General features: G+C 38.5%; 2 protein-coding genes across 3 annotated transcripts in view; both read left to right on the plus strand.

Annotated features, from left to right (window-relative positions):
* The window catches only part of CCDC187 (coiled-coil domain containing 187), an 85,575-nt gene extending 78,749 nt beyond the window's left edge, over positions 1-6,826 (plus strand). The window contains exons 22-27 of the mRNA XM_074284848.1: positions 774-862; positions 1,215-1,290; positions 1,410-1,540; positions 1,857-1,954; positions 3,138-3,205; positions 4,179-6,826. Of these exons, the coding sequence (XP_074140949.1) occupies positions 774-862; positions 1,215-1,290; positions 1,410-1,540; positions 1,857-1,954; positions 3,138-3,205; positions 4,179-6,754 (3,038 nt within the window). The 3' untranslated portion in view covers positions 6,755-6,826. The remainder of the gene's footprint in view (positions 1-773; positions 863-1,214; positions 1,291-1,409; positions 1,541-1,856; positions 1,955-3,137; positions 3,206-4,178) is intronic.
* Positions 6,827-11,980: 5,154 nt separating this feature from the next.
* The window catches only part of QSOX2 (quiescin sulfhydryl oxidase 2), a 68,625-nt gene continuing 62,783 nt past the window's right edge, over positions 11,981-17,822 (plus strand). For both annotated transcript variants that reach the window (XM_074294106.1, XM_074294107.1), the window contains exon 1: positions 11,981-13,654. In XM_074294106.1, coding sequence (XP_074150207.1) covers positions 13,318-13,654 — 337 coding nt within the window. In that variant the 5' untranslated portion in view covers positions 11,981-13,317. The remainder of the gene's footprint in view (positions 13,655-17,822) is intronic.

The following is a 17,822-nucleotide window of genomic DNA, read 5'->3' on the forward strand; positions in this document are numbered from 1 at the left end:
AAATATGCTTCAGTCTGTATTCAAACAATAATCAGTTCTTTCTCAGGAGGGTGGATAGTATTAGTTTTTTAGGATTGTCTTGCTGAGAATAGCAGTCATTCACAGTCTTCATCAAACAATATTGTTGTTACTATGTATAATGTTCTCCGGTTTTGTTCACTTTACTGTGCATCAGTTCATGTAAGTCTTTCCAGGTTTTTCTGATTTCATCCTGCTGGTCATTTCTTATAGCACAATAATATTCCATTGCAATCATATACCACAATTTGTTTAGCCACTCCCTAGTTGATGGGTAACCATTCAATTTTTAATTCTTAGCCACCACAAAAAGTTGCTATAAATATTTTTGTTCAATTAGGTTTTGTTCCCTTTATGGAGGCGGGGTATGTCTTTGGGATTTAGCAATGATATTGTTAAATCAAAGAGTTTGCACACTTTTATAGCCTTTTAGCATTGTTCCAAATTGCTCTCCAGTATGGTTGAATTAATTCACAGTTCCACTTAGGGTCAATTAGTGTCTCAATAAAATTAGTCAATTTTAAAGGAAATGGAAGGGAAATGTACAGATTCTAGGTTCTGCATCTGAAGTCTCTAGTGCTTTAGTGCTAAAAATATCGAAAGCTGAAGATTGAAGGGGGGGGTGTATCTGTCTATATGTATGTTGCACATGTGTATAATAGAGAAAACAACCTATTTGAAGTATGTTGAAAGCAGGTTCTGCCCCAGGCTATGTTACACAACTTGCTAACATTAGGAAACTCTGTGTCTTTCAGAACCTGCTGAACAGCACTGTACTAGTTGGGGATGTCGACAGCAAGAAAGCCCTTTGGAAATCAAACAAGATCCGTATCAGGTCTTTGCTGTATGACAAACCTCCTGGAAGCCAGTTATTTGCTTATAATAGCCTATTTAAAGAAATCACAATTCTGTTAACCTGTAGTGACATCTTAATTATAACTGCATTCTGTGAGCCAAAATAACTTTAACTGCAGAAATTTTAATATTTCCTAGAAGCTATCTAGAGATATTGTAAATAGCTTGCACAATTAGTATGTATATGTATATATATATATATATACATATATATATATATATATATATACATACATAAATATATATATACACACATATATTTTTTTGTTGGTTCATATGCTTGATATTATGCCTGTTATCCTGTCCTCTCAGTATTGATTCCAACCTTTCATAATTTGTAGAAGACAACTACAAGGACAGAGGAATATAATTCAAAGATTGACTTCAAGCCTAATATGGTGAAAAAGAGACCTCAAAGTAAGTTCAATCAGAATGTCATGTAGAACTTCATTTAAGAAGTGTCAGACATTCCTTCCCAAACAGAAAAATCATACCTGATGCTGCTATTTAGGACTAATTTTTTTTTGGTCTCACAGGTGAAGTTATAAGCTTATTAACAAATGGTGAAAGAGAGATGCAAGAACAAAAAAATGAACTAAACTTTTCAAAATTGGAAAGAAGTTTGGCTGGACAAGAAGAAGGTCAATCCTTTCAGCAGGAAGACAGCGTGAGTAAACAGTTTGAGGGATTCCCTCACATTGGAAATTACTGCATGATCTCATTATTCTTTACTTAGAGTGGGAACACAAATGGCCTTCTGTATACAAGGATTTGCAATTCTGAGTTAATTTGGTCTGCTATTTGCTAACCAAGTAAGATTAATAATGACCCTAAGTGCCAAAATGAAACTTCTAAAGAAAGATTCTCACAGCAGCTTTTTGCAAAGATGGTCCTAGCCTATTTGTAGTTTCCATTCCCCTCCTAAAACTTTGTCTCAAATAATAAAAATTGACTCATTATCCCTTAAACATGTTTTCTGACAGTTTATTTACAGTAGAAAAAATCAGGAGACCTCAGGACCAGGCTCAGATGTCATAAAGAATCCAATAGTTGAACCAGAAGGGGACAAAAGGAAACAGAGGTACTTGTCTCTTTCTAACATAAAATTATCATGTATACACTGCTGCCAGAAGGACCAGTACAGTAGTTAGATGGCCTCAGTGATGTCAGGAATGGGGGTTTGATCCTTACACACATATATGTTGAGCTCCAGAAAAATTTGTGAAATTTGTCATCAGCTACCTCCCCTGCCTCTTCCAAAGAGTCTTTGATTCTTTGGCTTCCTATTAACCTGAACTTTATTCCATACAAGTATCTGTATGGAGTACTGAATTTGACCCACCCTGTATCTCATTACTTGTAATGAGAAAATATAGAAGTTAATTCATTCAATCAAACATGTACTTTGAGCTCAGCACTGTGCTAAGCACTAGGGAAACAAAGAAAAGTATCTGGTCCTCAGATATTTATGAATATGCCCGTGGAAGAGCTATCCTCAGGTAATACAAACACACACACACACACATATATATATAGGATTTTCCATAGATAATGTTCATAACTTTGTTTCTGATTCATTGATGATTTTAATAGTGAGAATTTCAATTCATGGAAAGTTTTCATTGCCTAGATTCTAATCATACTGCTGAAGCAGCTGCTTGCTTTGAAGCCTTAGGAGAGGGAAAAAATTCACCACAGACTGACCTCAGTCACAAATGGAGCTCCAGCAGTCTAGTATAAACAACCAAAAGGATCCATCCTGCTGAAAATGGCATTATATCCTTATGTAAGCTAATATATGAAGCTGATTGAAGTTTGGCCCATCTTATAAAGAAATATCTCTGCACAGATTATGCATAAACTGCATATATATATGTATGCAGTTTATTATGCAGTATGCATAATATATATGTATATTAACAGAATCTTAGAGACTATTGCAATGTTTTTTTGGAATGTTTTTAATTTCCCTGAAAAAGCAAGCTTCTTGGAACATAGGATCATAACTTTAGAACTAAAAGAGACCTTAAAAATAATTCAATACAATCCTGTTCATTTAATAGATGGGTAAGCCTCAGAAAGAGGTAGATTATGTTATTTATCCTAGGTTATCCAGATAGCATGAAACAGAACTGTTAAACAAAATCATATGTTCTGACTTCAAAATCAATCCTCTTACCAATACACTATGCATTCCTTGGGTCCTGACTTATTCTGAACCCTTTTAATAGCTCCATGAATTTATCTGTACATTGTCTTTGCAGGATGAAGGGTAAATCTCAAGAAGTTCCATTGAAGACTACCCAGATATGTCACACTTCTGCCATTCAAAGTAAGACAGATTCCACTTTGGTGGAACAATTGTATCATGTACATACCAATCTCAGATTTATGCTTATTTATTGCCTGAGCCTGCCTCCTAGAATTGGAGCAAATTTTAGAGATCATCTTATCCCATCTTTTGTAGAATATATGAATCCTCTCTTTGAGAAGAATGCCAATAAGTTGTCTTGATCAGTGCTTAAACCAAAATAACAGGGAACTCACTACCTCATGAGGCAAACTGTTCCATTTTTCCATCTAACATCCTCATTCTACTACCTTCCTCCACTGTCCAGCTGATAATGGGCTCAAAAAATGCAGACTAATTTTAATTTTAATTTAAACCGTTTCTATTTCCCTCTATCCTAAACCACAGTGTATTATAATACAGATTTAAATAGCTTTTAATTTTGAGTTGTGCATATTCTTAAGACAGTTTATTGCCATTCACCTAATTTTAAAATAAAACCTATTATTTTAGGAAATACCCTGTCGTAGGAGGTCTTTTTCTGAAAACCTTAGCCATGCATTTATTCTATGACCTTAGTCAAATCACTTCCCATACTTAGGTATTACTTGCCCTTTTATAAAATGAGGGAGATGGACAGATTATCTTTAAGATCCTTTCCAGACCTAATAATCTACAGTTCCACATTAATAAAATGTTTATTCACTCAAAAAAAGTAAGATATTTCAAGCAAGACATGTCAGACTCATAAGTTTTACACTTTTGAATTTTTTATTTTAGTATCATTTCCACAGATTTAGGGGACTAGAACCTCTCTGGCTCCTTAATGTCTTCCTTTCTATCTCCCTTCCCCCACTCCCAAGTCATCAAGGATGTTATAGATAAGATTTTTATACTGGAGTAGGAGGTTGGACTCTAGTAACTTCTGAGCATTATTTATATGAATTTTCCTATTTCTTAAGATGCTTCCTAAATCTAGCTCTTGAAACAGATTCTATTTTTATTTATATTCCAGAATGCAAAAAAGATCAAGAGAAGAAATCAGAGTATCCTCAATATGATGAAAACCACTTGCATAATAAGTGTGATACCACAACTTCTGACTCCTTAGAATCAGGATCTGTTTTCAGTACCTCTTTAGAATCTCTTTCTTCAGACACAATAATATCACCATGCAACTCACCTCTAGATTTAAAGAATGGTCAGTCATATACATCTTTTTCTGAATTTCAGAAAGTGACTGCCTTTCTAGTTAATGTTTCAGACAGTCCGATTTCAGGAAGTGACTCAGAAACTGAGAGTTCACAAAACACAGATGTCAATGAATGGCAGGAGTTCACTGACCAACAACCATTGAGTGAGCTTTCTAGTCCTTTGCCTAATCCATCAGTAACTCCAAAGAAAGGAGATGAATTGATTTTGGCAGTTAATAGTGATGAGAAACAGCCGGATAGAGATTTTCCTTTTGAAAACTGCCAAGACTTACAGACACAAGGGAATAACATTATTTCAACTAATGACTCTCCTTCTGAAATGAATATTGTAAGTTTGTCAGGCAGCAGGAAACACAAGTTAAGCCGTTCATGGACAGAGTTACCATTGTCTCAGGATTCATCCTCTGGAAAGCTGAGTGATATTCTTTCAGAGGATACCTATGTGGCACCAAGTCAGGATAAAGAAAAGAGCTGTTTGGAGCATAAAGTTTGTGTTGAATCCAAGCTCAGTTCCTTTTCATTCTTGGATGACTTTTCAAAGATAGATGTAGATTTGAAGCAGCAAGGTCCTACAATTTCCCTTGATGAAGGAAAAGATCAGAAAGACCTTGAAGTTGAAAATGTTTTAGTGGATGGGACAAGCAAAAAAGAAACTGAATTTTCTCTCCCAGAAATCTACTTCATGTCATTTCCATCCCCAAACCTGAAACCAAATTGCCCACCGCCTTCACTGCCTTTTAAAATGTCACAGAGAAAACAAAACTCGTTAGTCAAAAAAGCTAAAGCTGCATGTGAAGAAAATCCAGAAGAAAGGCCTATTTCTAATAAAGTTAGTAAATATGCCATTCAGCAGTTGTCAACTGATTTCAACAGTATGCCTGCTATACCTGGCCCCCAGATCTTTCATGATAGAAAAATTGTTCAGTCAAGATATGAAGACAAGGCAGATAAATCTGATATCCATCACAGGACCTCAGAGGGCCATGAGGTGGTGATATCTCCCTCTGGGTCACTCAGTGGGCCAATTCCTGAGGCTGAGCATTGCCCAGCTATGAGGACTGATGGCTCCACACATACCAAAAGAGATGGTCTTCCTGGTCTCCAAGATAGCATCTTATCTGAAATACTATCCCCTGTCGACGAAGTGCTTTCTTATGGAAGTGCTGGCCTTCCATCCCCAACCCAGAAGGTTTCATCTTTCCCCAGTGAAAATTTCCCTTCTCCTCCTCCTGACTTTGTGCTTTGGGCAAATGTCAATGATAATGACTTCAATTCAGAAGACTTCCCTTCTCTGCCAGAAGAAATGGTATTTCCAGAAGGTTCTAAGAATGTACAAGATGAAGATTCTTCTATTCAAACTGGAGAGTTATCTTCTATATCTGATGAGATATTGCTGGAGGAGTTTTCCCCAATACCTTTAGATGTAGGGAATTCCTGTTCAGTTCTGGATGAACACTCCCTAGGATGGGACGAAGGGAGAGAAAGAAGTTTGGAAAGGAAGGAGGAATTGTTGAGAGTCGAACCACAGCAGGATATCAAAAGGAAGCAAAAAGTGGGCTGCTGGTCCAGTTCTGCTTTGTCCAGAAGTGCCAGTAAAAGTCCATCATTCTTCAAACTATCTATGGATGAAGATGGCAAGAATCCACTGGCATTGGAGGATGCCTCAGAGAACAGAGAACATACACAACCAGAAACTCTGAAATTCAAAGAGACAAGCTATTTTGAAGGAAAACACCGGACTAGTTTGGTACCTGATGAAGCAAAGAATGATCATCACAAAGAAAACTTGGAAAGAGTAAAACATTCAGAATATAACATGGATCATGATCAATTATTTAAATCAGATAAAATGTCATACCTTTTGGCAGACTACATAGAAAAGCTGAGTGACCATAATAACCAAGATTCAGTTCATGATGAATCATCCTTAAGGAGTAACAAGTGTTACGATGAAATCAGAGTAGAATACCGGTTTTTAGAGAGAAAACCAGAAATAAAGATTAACAATAGAGATAGCTCAATCACACCAGTAGCCACTTATCCTGAAACCCTGATGTTCCGACCTACAGAGATGGAGTCCTACTTTATTAATATTCAGTCTGAATCTGAAAGACTTTTAAATAAAGATTTCTCAGGCTGCTTAAATGGCCAAAAAGAACAGCAATATATGGCACCTATAAAAAATGAGGCTGAGAAGTTACTTGAAGGTGTACATCCAATGGAAGAGAAAGAAATCAACTTTAAAAATAGTGTAATGGGCTCCCAACTTGATCCCAGGCAAAAAACATATGGAATTGTAGATTCTGTATCCACTGAACTGACCAGAAAAATCCTGTGGGATGCCTTATCTGTATTTGCAGAGCTTGCCAGACAGTAGAGTGTCTTCCTGTCCACCAAATGCTGTTGTAACCCCTACTGATGAGGGAAAGCTCACTATGAAAAAACAAAATTGCTAACAATGCCCTCTCTAATAACTGCTTTGACAAACCACATATGTGTCAGTGACACAGAAAAGGGAAAACTGGAATTTTGACAATGAATGATCAAGAACCAAATGGGTATTTGGAGGGAGTGGTAGTAGGGAGGATAAGGGGAGGAGTACAGGAGGTGGGGGGGGGGGAAGTGGGGAGGAGAATGATGGTGTGAATTCCTTTAAGAGGTCATAATGACTTTTTAAAATTTCCTCATAACTTTTATCTAATCATAAGTTTAAATTTCCTGGCCTCTCTCAGGACAGAAAAATCATATTATAGCTAAATTGGTGATCAATGCTATGAAAGATAAAAATATGCAAATATTTTTGAGGGTCACAGACAACATCCTGGCCCAAAGATTAGGCAGATATCAGGCATTTTTAAATTTTTAAATGAGATATATAAAAATCACTGGGGAAAATACCACATGATATATTTAGGAGTGAAATGAGTGTCAATTTTAAAACAATTTCCATGTAGATTCAATAAAGGTATAGCTTCTAGAGGAGGGGTTCATAACCTGTGTCTGTATCATGGATCCCTTTGGAAGTCTAAGATAGATCATGGACTTTGATTTCAGAATAATGTTTTAAATCTTTGAAAGAAATGCTAAATTTCAGCATATAATGAAAATAAATATGCATTTTTTTTCCATTCAAGTTCACAATGCCCCCTTGAAATCTGTCCATAGACCCCTTGGAGATTAGAGGATCCCTAGTTAAAAACCTGTTCTATAGTGGACAAGGTAACTAGGAATTTGTAAATGGTGACCCTTCTTCCCAAAAAATATAGATACATTATAACTAAGAAAGAAGAAATATATAACTTTATAATCATGTAAAAAATGCAAACCCATAACTGAAAGACTGAGACCCTACCCTGGCTTACCTGTGTGATTTCAAGGATCACTTTATTAGTCAGATTTTGATTGAATTCATCAATTTTCTTTGGAGACCTATTTTCTTCATTTCTAGTTATCCACATAGATATATGAAAACCATCCTTCCTTAGAGGAATCATTATTTTCCTAAATTTCATCAACTAATCACTAATAAAAACTGGTAACACAAAAATAAGTTGCCATTTTTTCCCATTGTCCTTTACGAGAAAGGCAGAGTGAAATCTGGAGAAGAATATCATTAAAAGAAAAAAAAAGTAAATCCTCCTGTTTTGAAGTGACTGCTGAATAAACCAAATATTAATGGTAAATTAATAATGAATTAGAAAAAGACATTTTTTCTTTAGGCCTGATAATTTAAAAGGATTAGTGATATGCTTTTGGTGAAAAGGGTTTGGTGAAAAGTGAAATGCTTTAATGAATAGGAAAATCATATTTCTAGGTTTTATTAACATAACTACATGATATGAAACATACTCTTGTCTGAATATGACAGATAATTCAGATTAGCACTTGTAAAATGAAATCCCAGTTTACATAATATTGTGAGTAAATCCAAAATAAGCAGTGAATCAGAATTTCCCAATGGTGTTGAGGGCTACAGACATTTTTTTTTCTCATGAATACAAAGTTTTATCACATATCAGACCATTCTAAGAATTCCTGGTTGGCAGAAACATGAGTTCCCAGGCCAGTCTAGAGAGATAGACTAGGTAGATGATTCAGGAAAGAGCTCTGTTTGCTGACAAGAGCAAGTTCTATATCTTCCTAGCCTTGCCTCTTTTATGTGACTCAGTCTCTTTCCGAGTTCCCAGGCCAGTCTAGAGAGAATAGATTAAATAGATGATTCAGGAAAGAGCTCTGTTTGCTGACAAGAGCAAGTTTTATATTTTCCTAGCCTTGCCTCTTTTATGTGACTCAGTGTCTCTCCTTTAAAAATAACAATACCATCTCTTGGTTGTGTAATATTATTAGCCTTCCAGTGAACTGAGAAGAAAAAAGATTGTGAGAAATTTCTCATAGGTACTTCTTGCAGCAACTGCTATTTCTGCAAAGATCTATATTTGCACATACAAAAGGTCCTGGTTTTTTCCCCTCTGTAACAATTCTTTCCTCTGTCCAAATTTTTAGGCAGAGATGCTAGGAAGTGGCTGTTTATTCAATAATAAAGAATTCCTAAAGAAAGATTCATGAGATGATTAACTATGAGAACTAAATGACACTGACTCCAGAACATTGTTTCAGAGAGTTTGACTCTGTTTGGTAATGATCCTGAGCAGGAAGGGCAAAAGAAATACTCAAAGGATGTGGTAGAAGTAGTATTGCTGAGGTGTGACATGTAGAAAAGAGGAGAAATGAAGGATTAAGTGTCTGGTTCTCAGAGACATATATAAACATGACCTCAAGATTGTGTGTATATATATATATATATGGATGTATGTATACATAGTTTACAAGTACAAGGTCTTTGAAGCAGCTTTACTCTTCAGGAGTAAAACAGGAACCTAATAGTTATATATTGTTCTCACACCTAAACATATATCCTCAGTTGTCAGATATGGAAATAATAGCAATATAGTCTAAAATGGTATTCTTGATTTTTGAAGATATTATCTGGTTATGATGGGAAAATTATAGGATGAGTCATTTAAAGGTACAAAAGACTGAATGGAGGACAGTTATTTTTGCGATTGATGTAGATGCTAATGCTAAAGATCAAAAACAAAAAACATTCAATCCAAAATTCACATGACTGTTTTTTTTATCTTAGTAGTTGTGATCTGAAATGTAGGAAAATGGCTCATTGATAGTGCATGCTTATTCTCAGAGGGTTTTTAAAAAAATTATAGTTCATTTAGATAGTAATGAACATAAGATTGGTATATTTTGTTTTGATATAAAGGATGTGTCCCAATAGTGTGTGACCTAATATTTATCTGATATTTCCTATACCACAAGAACTAGATTTTTACCTATCACATTGTAAAATGAAGAATCAATTTGTAATGTGATAAAACTTTCTCCTAATATAAGTCCTTGAATTATGATTTTGATGTGCTGTTTGTAGTAAAAATTGTTCTATCTTTTGATATTGTTTCATTTCAGTGAGGTTTTTCTCATTCAATTATAAATTTAAAATTTTGGAGAAAATATAGACTTAAGAAGCTTAAAAATCAAAGACTATCAGAACTGTTAAGGCATTTAAGGGTTCTTGATTTGCAACCTCCTCACTTTACAGATCTCCATAAGTGGAGGCCCAGGAAATTGCAGTGGCTTGTACAAGATCACACAATGGCAATTTAATATGATTTAAGTGGGGCAAATGATTGAGACTGTTTATAAAATTAATGTATTAATGTTTCAGGCGATTTTACTTAAGTGGTACCAGGTAAAGTAGTGAATGTGAATTTTATGAATATTTAAAATATTTTAGATTTACTGAAATATGTGTTCATCTCTGAAAAATTTGAAAATATAGGTACTTTGAGCTATAGCTTTCATATTGATTTGTTCCTAGTTTTCTGAACAAATTAGTCTGTAATTTTTTATTTTTCTATTTATTGCTGACTCCTTTGGATTTACGAGTCCATGTGGGCAGAATTATGTATTTTACACATACAAGTTTGGCACAATAATAAATCTCCAATATTGAAACTCCACAGATTCCTCTCAAGTTCAATAGTTTCCAGTCTTATGGCTATTGGTTTAGCATTGAATGATAAGGATTGATAGAGCAGATATACAACTGGAGTGAGGTGTTTCTCATAAACATTATTTACCTATGTGACCAAGCTGCTCAGGGGCATCTATACAGAGGATTTGATGCCTTTTCAGTATTGCCCTTGAATGACTCTGTCATCAGGAAGAAACTACCACTTTTGAAATAATAAAAACCCATGCCTACACCCTCATATGTAGAGGAAGGACAGCCACAAAATGACTTGGGCCAGAGAAGAGAAAGTATATCCACCGAAGGTGTTAGACATATTTAATCTCATCCAGCATTATGTGTACAAAGCTTTGGGCTTTGGCATCCAGATATATTGACCTGTTCAGTCAGTGGCAAGACTTCAATATCAAGATTACTCTACTTCAAGGTCTAATATTTTCCTTGCCTTGGCTTTGATCAATATTAACCTCTTGGGCCAATAAATCTTGATACTGGCCTCAAGAGAAGTCATTATCTTTCATAGAAAATGATTATTTCTCAGTTAAAGCCTACATTTAATTTTCCTGTAATCTGTCTCTTTCAGCATTGCACATTTAGCAGTGCCTCTCCTGCATAAAATGCCCATGAAAATGCCTTCCCCACCGGAGGCTTTAAATCCCAAAGCATCAAACTAACTTTACGGTTTCTTTTGATTCCTTTAGCTCCAGCAGCTAGAATAGGTAGGCTCATAAAATATAAATGAAGGCCACCAATGCTAGTTAGGAAGGGCCTGGCTTAAAATTAATTTGAATCACAAAAGCATTCATTAAACTGGAGTTTTCCCTCCCACACAAAAGATGTCAGACAACCTTTCTTCCCTCCTTTAAGGCTTAGTGACTACACTGGGCAGGCAGGAACACTGAACACATGGAGATGCCAGGATTCTTTCAAATCTTTGTTTCAAATTCTAGGGGGGAAGTAGGTGTATATGTACAGCAGAGATCTATAGTGTGGAAAACCTAATCACATATGGATCTTATGAAATTCCTACAGAATAAAAGATGGAGCATGATCTTTGGAAGCTGAGTTACATACACATAGTGCCTCTGAGCCAAAGGTAATATTTTCCTTACTAGAGTGAATAGTGACTCAGGTTGAATTTAGGTTCCTTTATTTCGGTGTAAACATTGATCTATGCTAGTTATAAAATAACTAGAGGCCACTCCTAAAAAAGGTAGGATTTTTTTTATAATCTATGCCATTCTCCTTATCAGTTTTTAAATTGTGTTTCCTGTTGAGTTCTGTTCTAAGTACTATGAGTGAACCAAGAGAAAGCACAGTCCATACTCTGAAGCTAATGCATACTCATAGAATGTTTAAAAAAAAAGGGACATTCTAAATAGGCTATTCCTATTTATTATATAGATGGGAATCAAGTCCATGGAGGGTGATTTATCTGATCAAAGTCAGATACTAAACTGAATCAGAGGTGGGACGTGGACATGGGTCTTCCAACACCTAGGAATTAAGTTATTCCTCCTTGACTCCTAGAATAAAACTGACTACTGAACCAAAGTTTTGTTTTGTTTTGTTTTTAGTAGTTTATTTTTCCAAATACATGCAGAAATAGTTTTCAACATTCATCTCTGCAAAACTTTGTGTTCCAAAATTTTCTCTCACCTTCCTTTCCCGGCAAGACAAGTAATCTGATATAGATTAAGTGATTAAGTAAGTGCAATTCTTATTTCCATGTTCATCATGTTGCACAAGGGAAAAAAAACCCACACAAAAGGTGAAAACACTATTCTTTGATCCACATTCAGCCTCCACTTTCCATCCCAAGTCTAAGGGATTTGCCCTAAATCCCTGCGTTGTTGAGAAGATCCAAGTCTACCACAGTAGATCTTCGGTTACCTTGTTTGTACTAGTGTTAAAGAATGCGGTGGGGCCCATTTATGCTGAGATGTAGCAGCCTTTATCATCGGGAAGAGCCTGCATCCCCCTCTGGGCTTCACAAGGCCTTCCCCACTTCCCCAAAGACCTCTAGCACACAACAATCCTCAGGGAAGAAAGGAAAAACGAAGAGCCGTGGCGTCCACAGTGTCCCCTACGAGAGCACAAACTCGCCGGTCACCGGAGCTGGAAAGGATCACTTAGGGCAGCGCCCTCCCCATAAAGACGGGCAAATGGAGGCCCGCTTGGATTACGGGACTTGTTTCCCGGTCACGAAGCTCGGTCAAAAAGCCAGGGCTTTGGGCTAAAAACTTTCCTGTCCTCTCCCAGTTCTTCCCTCTCGGCCACTACGGAGGAGGATGGGGCCACTTCAGCGGTCAAGCCTCATGGCCAGGCTGGCCTCGGGTATCAAAGGGTCACTCTGGGCAGGGAGCGGAACACAGGTTATAGGATGGGAAATAATCTTGTTAGACTCTGAAGTGACAAATGGGGAAACTGAGGCCCAGAAGCGGGATGACTCCTGGGCTGTGCTTTGAGTTCGCCAGCCTGAGCTGGCGATAATGAAAGCGATTAACGACCGCTCTAGGGTCATTTGACAACGCACTCCCTACCCGTATCTCTGGAGGCCGGCGACCTTATCGCGACATGTCGCCGTATCGCAGTTTTGGAAAGTGTTGGGAGTGGAGAAGAGAAGGGAATTGGGGGCGGGGTGGGGAATGAGCTAAAACAGAAAACAAAACTTGCTCCCGAATTGCGAAAGTGCGACCTCCTCCTCCCACACACCTCCTTCTGATCCAGATGTGGGCAGTATCGCGATTTAAGATGGGTTCCCTCCGGGATGACCCGGGAGCTATAAAACTGTCACGCTCTAGATGCGGAGACTAGGGTCCAGGCGTTGCTAAGACAGCTCCGTAGCCTAGGCGGACGGCGGCACACGTGACGGCGGTTGCCAGGGTGAAAGGTCAATGCCCCCCCCCCCCACTGGCGCGTCCAAGATGGCGGCGGTGGGGCGCTGGGGCTGGGGTTGGGGCTCGGACTCGGGCGGAGGGCCTCGCAGGTGGTCGTGGCCGCAGCTAATCTGGATGTTGCTACTCGCTTCCGTGGGCTCCGGGGTAGGAACTGCCGGGGCCCGGCTGTACAGCGATGGCGGCGCGGACGCCGTGTGGGCGCTGGACGCTGGGAGCGTGCGCGCGGCCACGGGCAACAGCTCGGCCGCGTGGCTGGTGCAGTTTTACTCTTCGTGGTGTGGCCACTGCATCCACTATGCGCCCGTGTGGAGGGCCCTGGCGCGCGACGTGCGAGGTGAGCTGGACGCGCAGGCGCGGCGGGGCCGGACCCGGCACTCCCTCTCCTTTTCCCTTTCCCTCTCACCCCGACCCCCCACGTCAGCTGCCCGACCCGGGCTCGGAACCTCGCCGGAGCGGTGGCAAAGGGAGATTCCACGATGCACCCCTGGCATGGCAGACCCCGACCTCCCTCCCGCCCCCCCGTCCGTCCTAGCAGGGAATCTCGCGCGCGGACACCCCGTCACTCCCGCTCCCTGACGGCCCTTCTGGGGACCCTGAGGACCCCTCCATAAACCTTCCGGGTTCTAGGTGCGGAGCAGCCTGGCCCCAAGGAGGCCCCCTCATCCCTGCCCCAACCCCCCTTCCCACGCAGGGGCTTTTCGGGAGAAGCCTTTCAGAAAAGGTAACCCCCCAGAAAGCGGGCTCCCGCTGCCCCGACGCCTTCCTGCCCTCTCCCTGCCCCCATCCTCTAGGAGCTGTGGTCCGGGAGGTCCGCGGGGCCCAATTCAGCATTGCCGCTAGGATCCCTGACTGGGGCCGGAATGAGAGGCCCTCCTGCATCTCTCCTGCATCTCAATCTGGCGCCTCCTCCCCACCCCAACCTGAGACTTTTTCTGAGTCCCTTATTCCCAGCGGGTCTCTATTCATCGATGGAGCACTTGTTGCCAAGCCCTCCATCCCGTTCCAGATCTGCGGTGTGCAGCATCCTTCCCTGATCTCAGACACCTCCGGCGCTCCCGTCCTTAGCTTCTCCCAGCCTTACCTGTCCATCTGACCCTTGTCTCTCCGATTCTCTCTGCTCCGAAATCCCTTATAGAGCCGCTTAATAGATTTTTCTTTGATATGATAGTGTTACGTGCAAAATAAAATCCACAGACTTCAACTTGTAAACCCTAATGCCCAGATTTTAAAGTTGGAAGAAGTGTGACAAGGAGCCAGCTCATACGTACTTAAACACTCTGTTCTTTGGGAGGCCCCTGCGATCCCTTGTCAAAATCTTCACGCCTTTCCCAGATCTTTTGGATTGATTATTTATATCACTGGTTTATGGTTTAACACTTTGAAGGCCTTTTGGATTTCTGCTTTTCCCACCTGTTACTTTCTGCTCTTTTCCTTTTCCATTTTATAAATCTAACTTTCAAAGTTCACACTGAACAGATTAGATTTATTTTTTAACTAGGGGAAGCAGATTGCAAAAGCTTCAGTAAAAGTTATTGTTGTTTTAAAACTGTATTTAAATTCATCTGAAGAAGAAACTCTTCAACTTCAGTGAGGTTTGGCCTGGGTTGTTTTAAAGTGTTGAACTTACCTCTAATTACATACTTGCATAGGCAAGAAACTGAACAAATTGGCGTTTTCTTTTTTCCTTTTCCCTCTATTCTCTGCTAAGCAAGTATGCTTGTTTTTTAAAATCCAAAAAAGGACTTTTGCATTTTTTCTTGCAAATGATCATTTTTTATATATTTTAGTCCTCTTGAGGTTCCTTCTTTATAATATATTAATTGTGACCAAGATAAGAATGTTGTAGACAGAGATCTTGTTCTTTTGTTTAATTATCACCCTGAATGGGTAAAAAAAATAATAATATAAGGAATTGGCTTTTGTAATTGATATAATTCTGGTTTATTTAGATTACAAAAGTCTAAATTAATAAGTTAAAATGTTGCCTAATAGGCTTGTAACAAGCCTTTCAGATAGGGCTGGTTCTACTGTTTTATTTGCACTTGAATGTTGGAACTGAAAGGGTACCTAAAAGATAATTTGATTCAACCCCTTCCTGTTAAAGATGAGGAAACTGGCAATAGACTGCTTTGTTAAGGAGCCAAGCCAGGACTCAGATCTCATTGATCATTGGATCATAGACTTTGAGCTGGACAGAATCTTAAAAGCTATCTCATCCAGTCTCTTCACTTTAGTGATGGAGAGCTGAAGCCAAGAGAGTTTAAATGACTAACCAAAGTCATAAAACAAATACGTTTCTTTAGATGAGATTTGAACCAGATCTTCCTGATTTCAAGAATAGCAACTTCTCCATTATGCTATGTTGCCAAGTTAAGCACTTACCCTACTAGTTCCTGCTTCTTCACTGTTGAAAACAATATACTAGTTTCTTGGTTTGTAAGCTATGTTTTACAGAATCTTGCTTTCAGGAGAAAGTATGGTCATGTCAGAATAGGTTGTGTTTGATGAGCCCCCTTTCTGGGGGTTTACCTTTTCTGATAATTACTTTTGAATATTTTCATATGAGAAATACAGAACATGAAATTTAATAGATCTCAGTTTTGTGTTGGTTTTTTTGGGTTTTGTTTTTTTTTTTGAGAACTGAAGTGGGATGAACACTTTGTCCTTTTTAATTGCATTTTTACATTTGTTTACATAATTTTATATCCTCAGTAAAAAAAAAAAAAGAGTTATTTAGAAGGTACTGTGACTTAGAAAATTTTGGAACTGAGTCTACACAGTGCAAAAACTTTTTTCCAATTATGTGTGACTCATAGAGATTTATTGGAAAGGACCTTAAGACTACATCCTAGTTCAACCCTCTCATTTTACAAATTGAGCAAATTGAGACCTGTAGAGAAGTTAAGTAATTTATCTAAGGACACAATGGTAGTAACTGACAGAGGCAGGATATGAATCCAGGTCTTCTGACATCACTCTTTCCATTTTACTGGTTGACTTTTTTATGGATGATTTATTGAAACTCTATTAGTTATTCTAGAGCTCTGAATTGAAATTGGTCTTTTCATTGCTTTCAAGTTTTGTGGAAATAGAATTAATACTTTTTAAGGTGAAGGTAGACTGTGTAGTTAGCCAAAGGTTTTTCCAATATTTATTTTGATAAGGTTTATTCTTGTCATCTTTGAGTACTTTGGGAAAACAAAGCACACCCTATTCTTTGTAGACCATTTGGCCTGGAACAGTAGCTGCTTATTCAATTTGCAATGCATGCCTAATTTGTAATGGGTATCTAACTGTCGAGGAAGAGGAGGGGGAAAAATGAACAGCACATTTGATAGATATTACCTACTCTTACCTGTCTGGCATATTGAAAATAAAATTTCCAATGAGAATTTCAATAAGTTGAGTATGAATCCATCTTCTGCAAAGCTTTCAAAGTAAACTTTCTAAGATACAAGTATCATTATGTTACTCTTCTGCTTAAAAACTTTCTGTGGCTTCTTACTCCTAGGATAAAAAACTCCAGTGTTTGATTTTTAAATGTCTCCATAATCTGGCTTCATCCTTCAACTCAGCTTTATTTCACATTAATCCCTCTCACAATCTTTACTTTCCAGTGAGAGTGGACCATTTTATACTCCCCAATCTCATTTAACCCTTCCTCTCCCCTCACCCAACTTTAATGCATTTGCACAAATCTTTACCCATTCTTGGAATGCTCCCCCCCCCCTTGTCAAATCTCAGAAATGTCCTTTAGCTCAGCTTTTGGTTACCTTTGGTGTGTTTATTGTATCTCTTCTCCTGCTCTCCCATATAAAATATAAATTTCTTGAAGCAGGAATTGTTTCTATCTTTTTTTTCCCCCTTAGGCCTCTCATAGTACACCATACACACAGTTGGTGTTTAATATTTGTGAAATTTAATTATTTTTGAAAGTGCCAAGGATCCAGCATTATCACTCTTGCCATTTTTTTGTTATTTTTGTCTTCTCAATAGTATTTTATTTTGGATCAGTGGAATAGGTTAGATACACATGACACAATAATCAATAACTATAGTAATTTAGTATTTGATAAATCCCAGGACTTCAGCTTCTGGGATAAGAACTCCTATTCACAAAAATTACTGAGGAAACTGGAAAATAATATGCCAGAAACTTGACATAGACCTACATCTCACATCCCATATCAAAATAAGGTCAAAATGGGTACGTGATTTAGGGGTGATACTATAAGCAAATTAGGAGAGGAAAGGATAGTTCATCTATTATCTTTGGAGAAGGGAGGAATTTGCCATTCTTATATACTTTACTTTTTTCTCCTTGCTTCTCTGTCTGTCTCTGTCCCTCTCCCTGCCCCTTTCTGTTTCTCTCTCCTCCTTCTTTCTCCTTTTCCTCTCCTCCCTCTCCGTCATTCTCCCTCTGTCCCTCTCTGTTTCTGTCTCTTTCTCTGTGTCTCTGTCTCTTTGTCTCTCTCCGTCTCTGTCTGTCTCTGATTCTCTCT

The sequence above is a fragment of the Sminthopsis crassicaudata genome, chromosome 2 (genome assembly GCF_048593235.1).
Source record: "Sminthopsis crassicaudata isolate SCR6 chromosome 2, ASM4859323v1, whole genome shotgun sequence".
Taxonomy (NCBI): domain Eukaryota; kingdom Metazoa; phylum Chordata; class Mammalia; order Dasyuromorphia; family Dasyuridae; genus Sminthopsis; species Sminthopsis crassicaudata.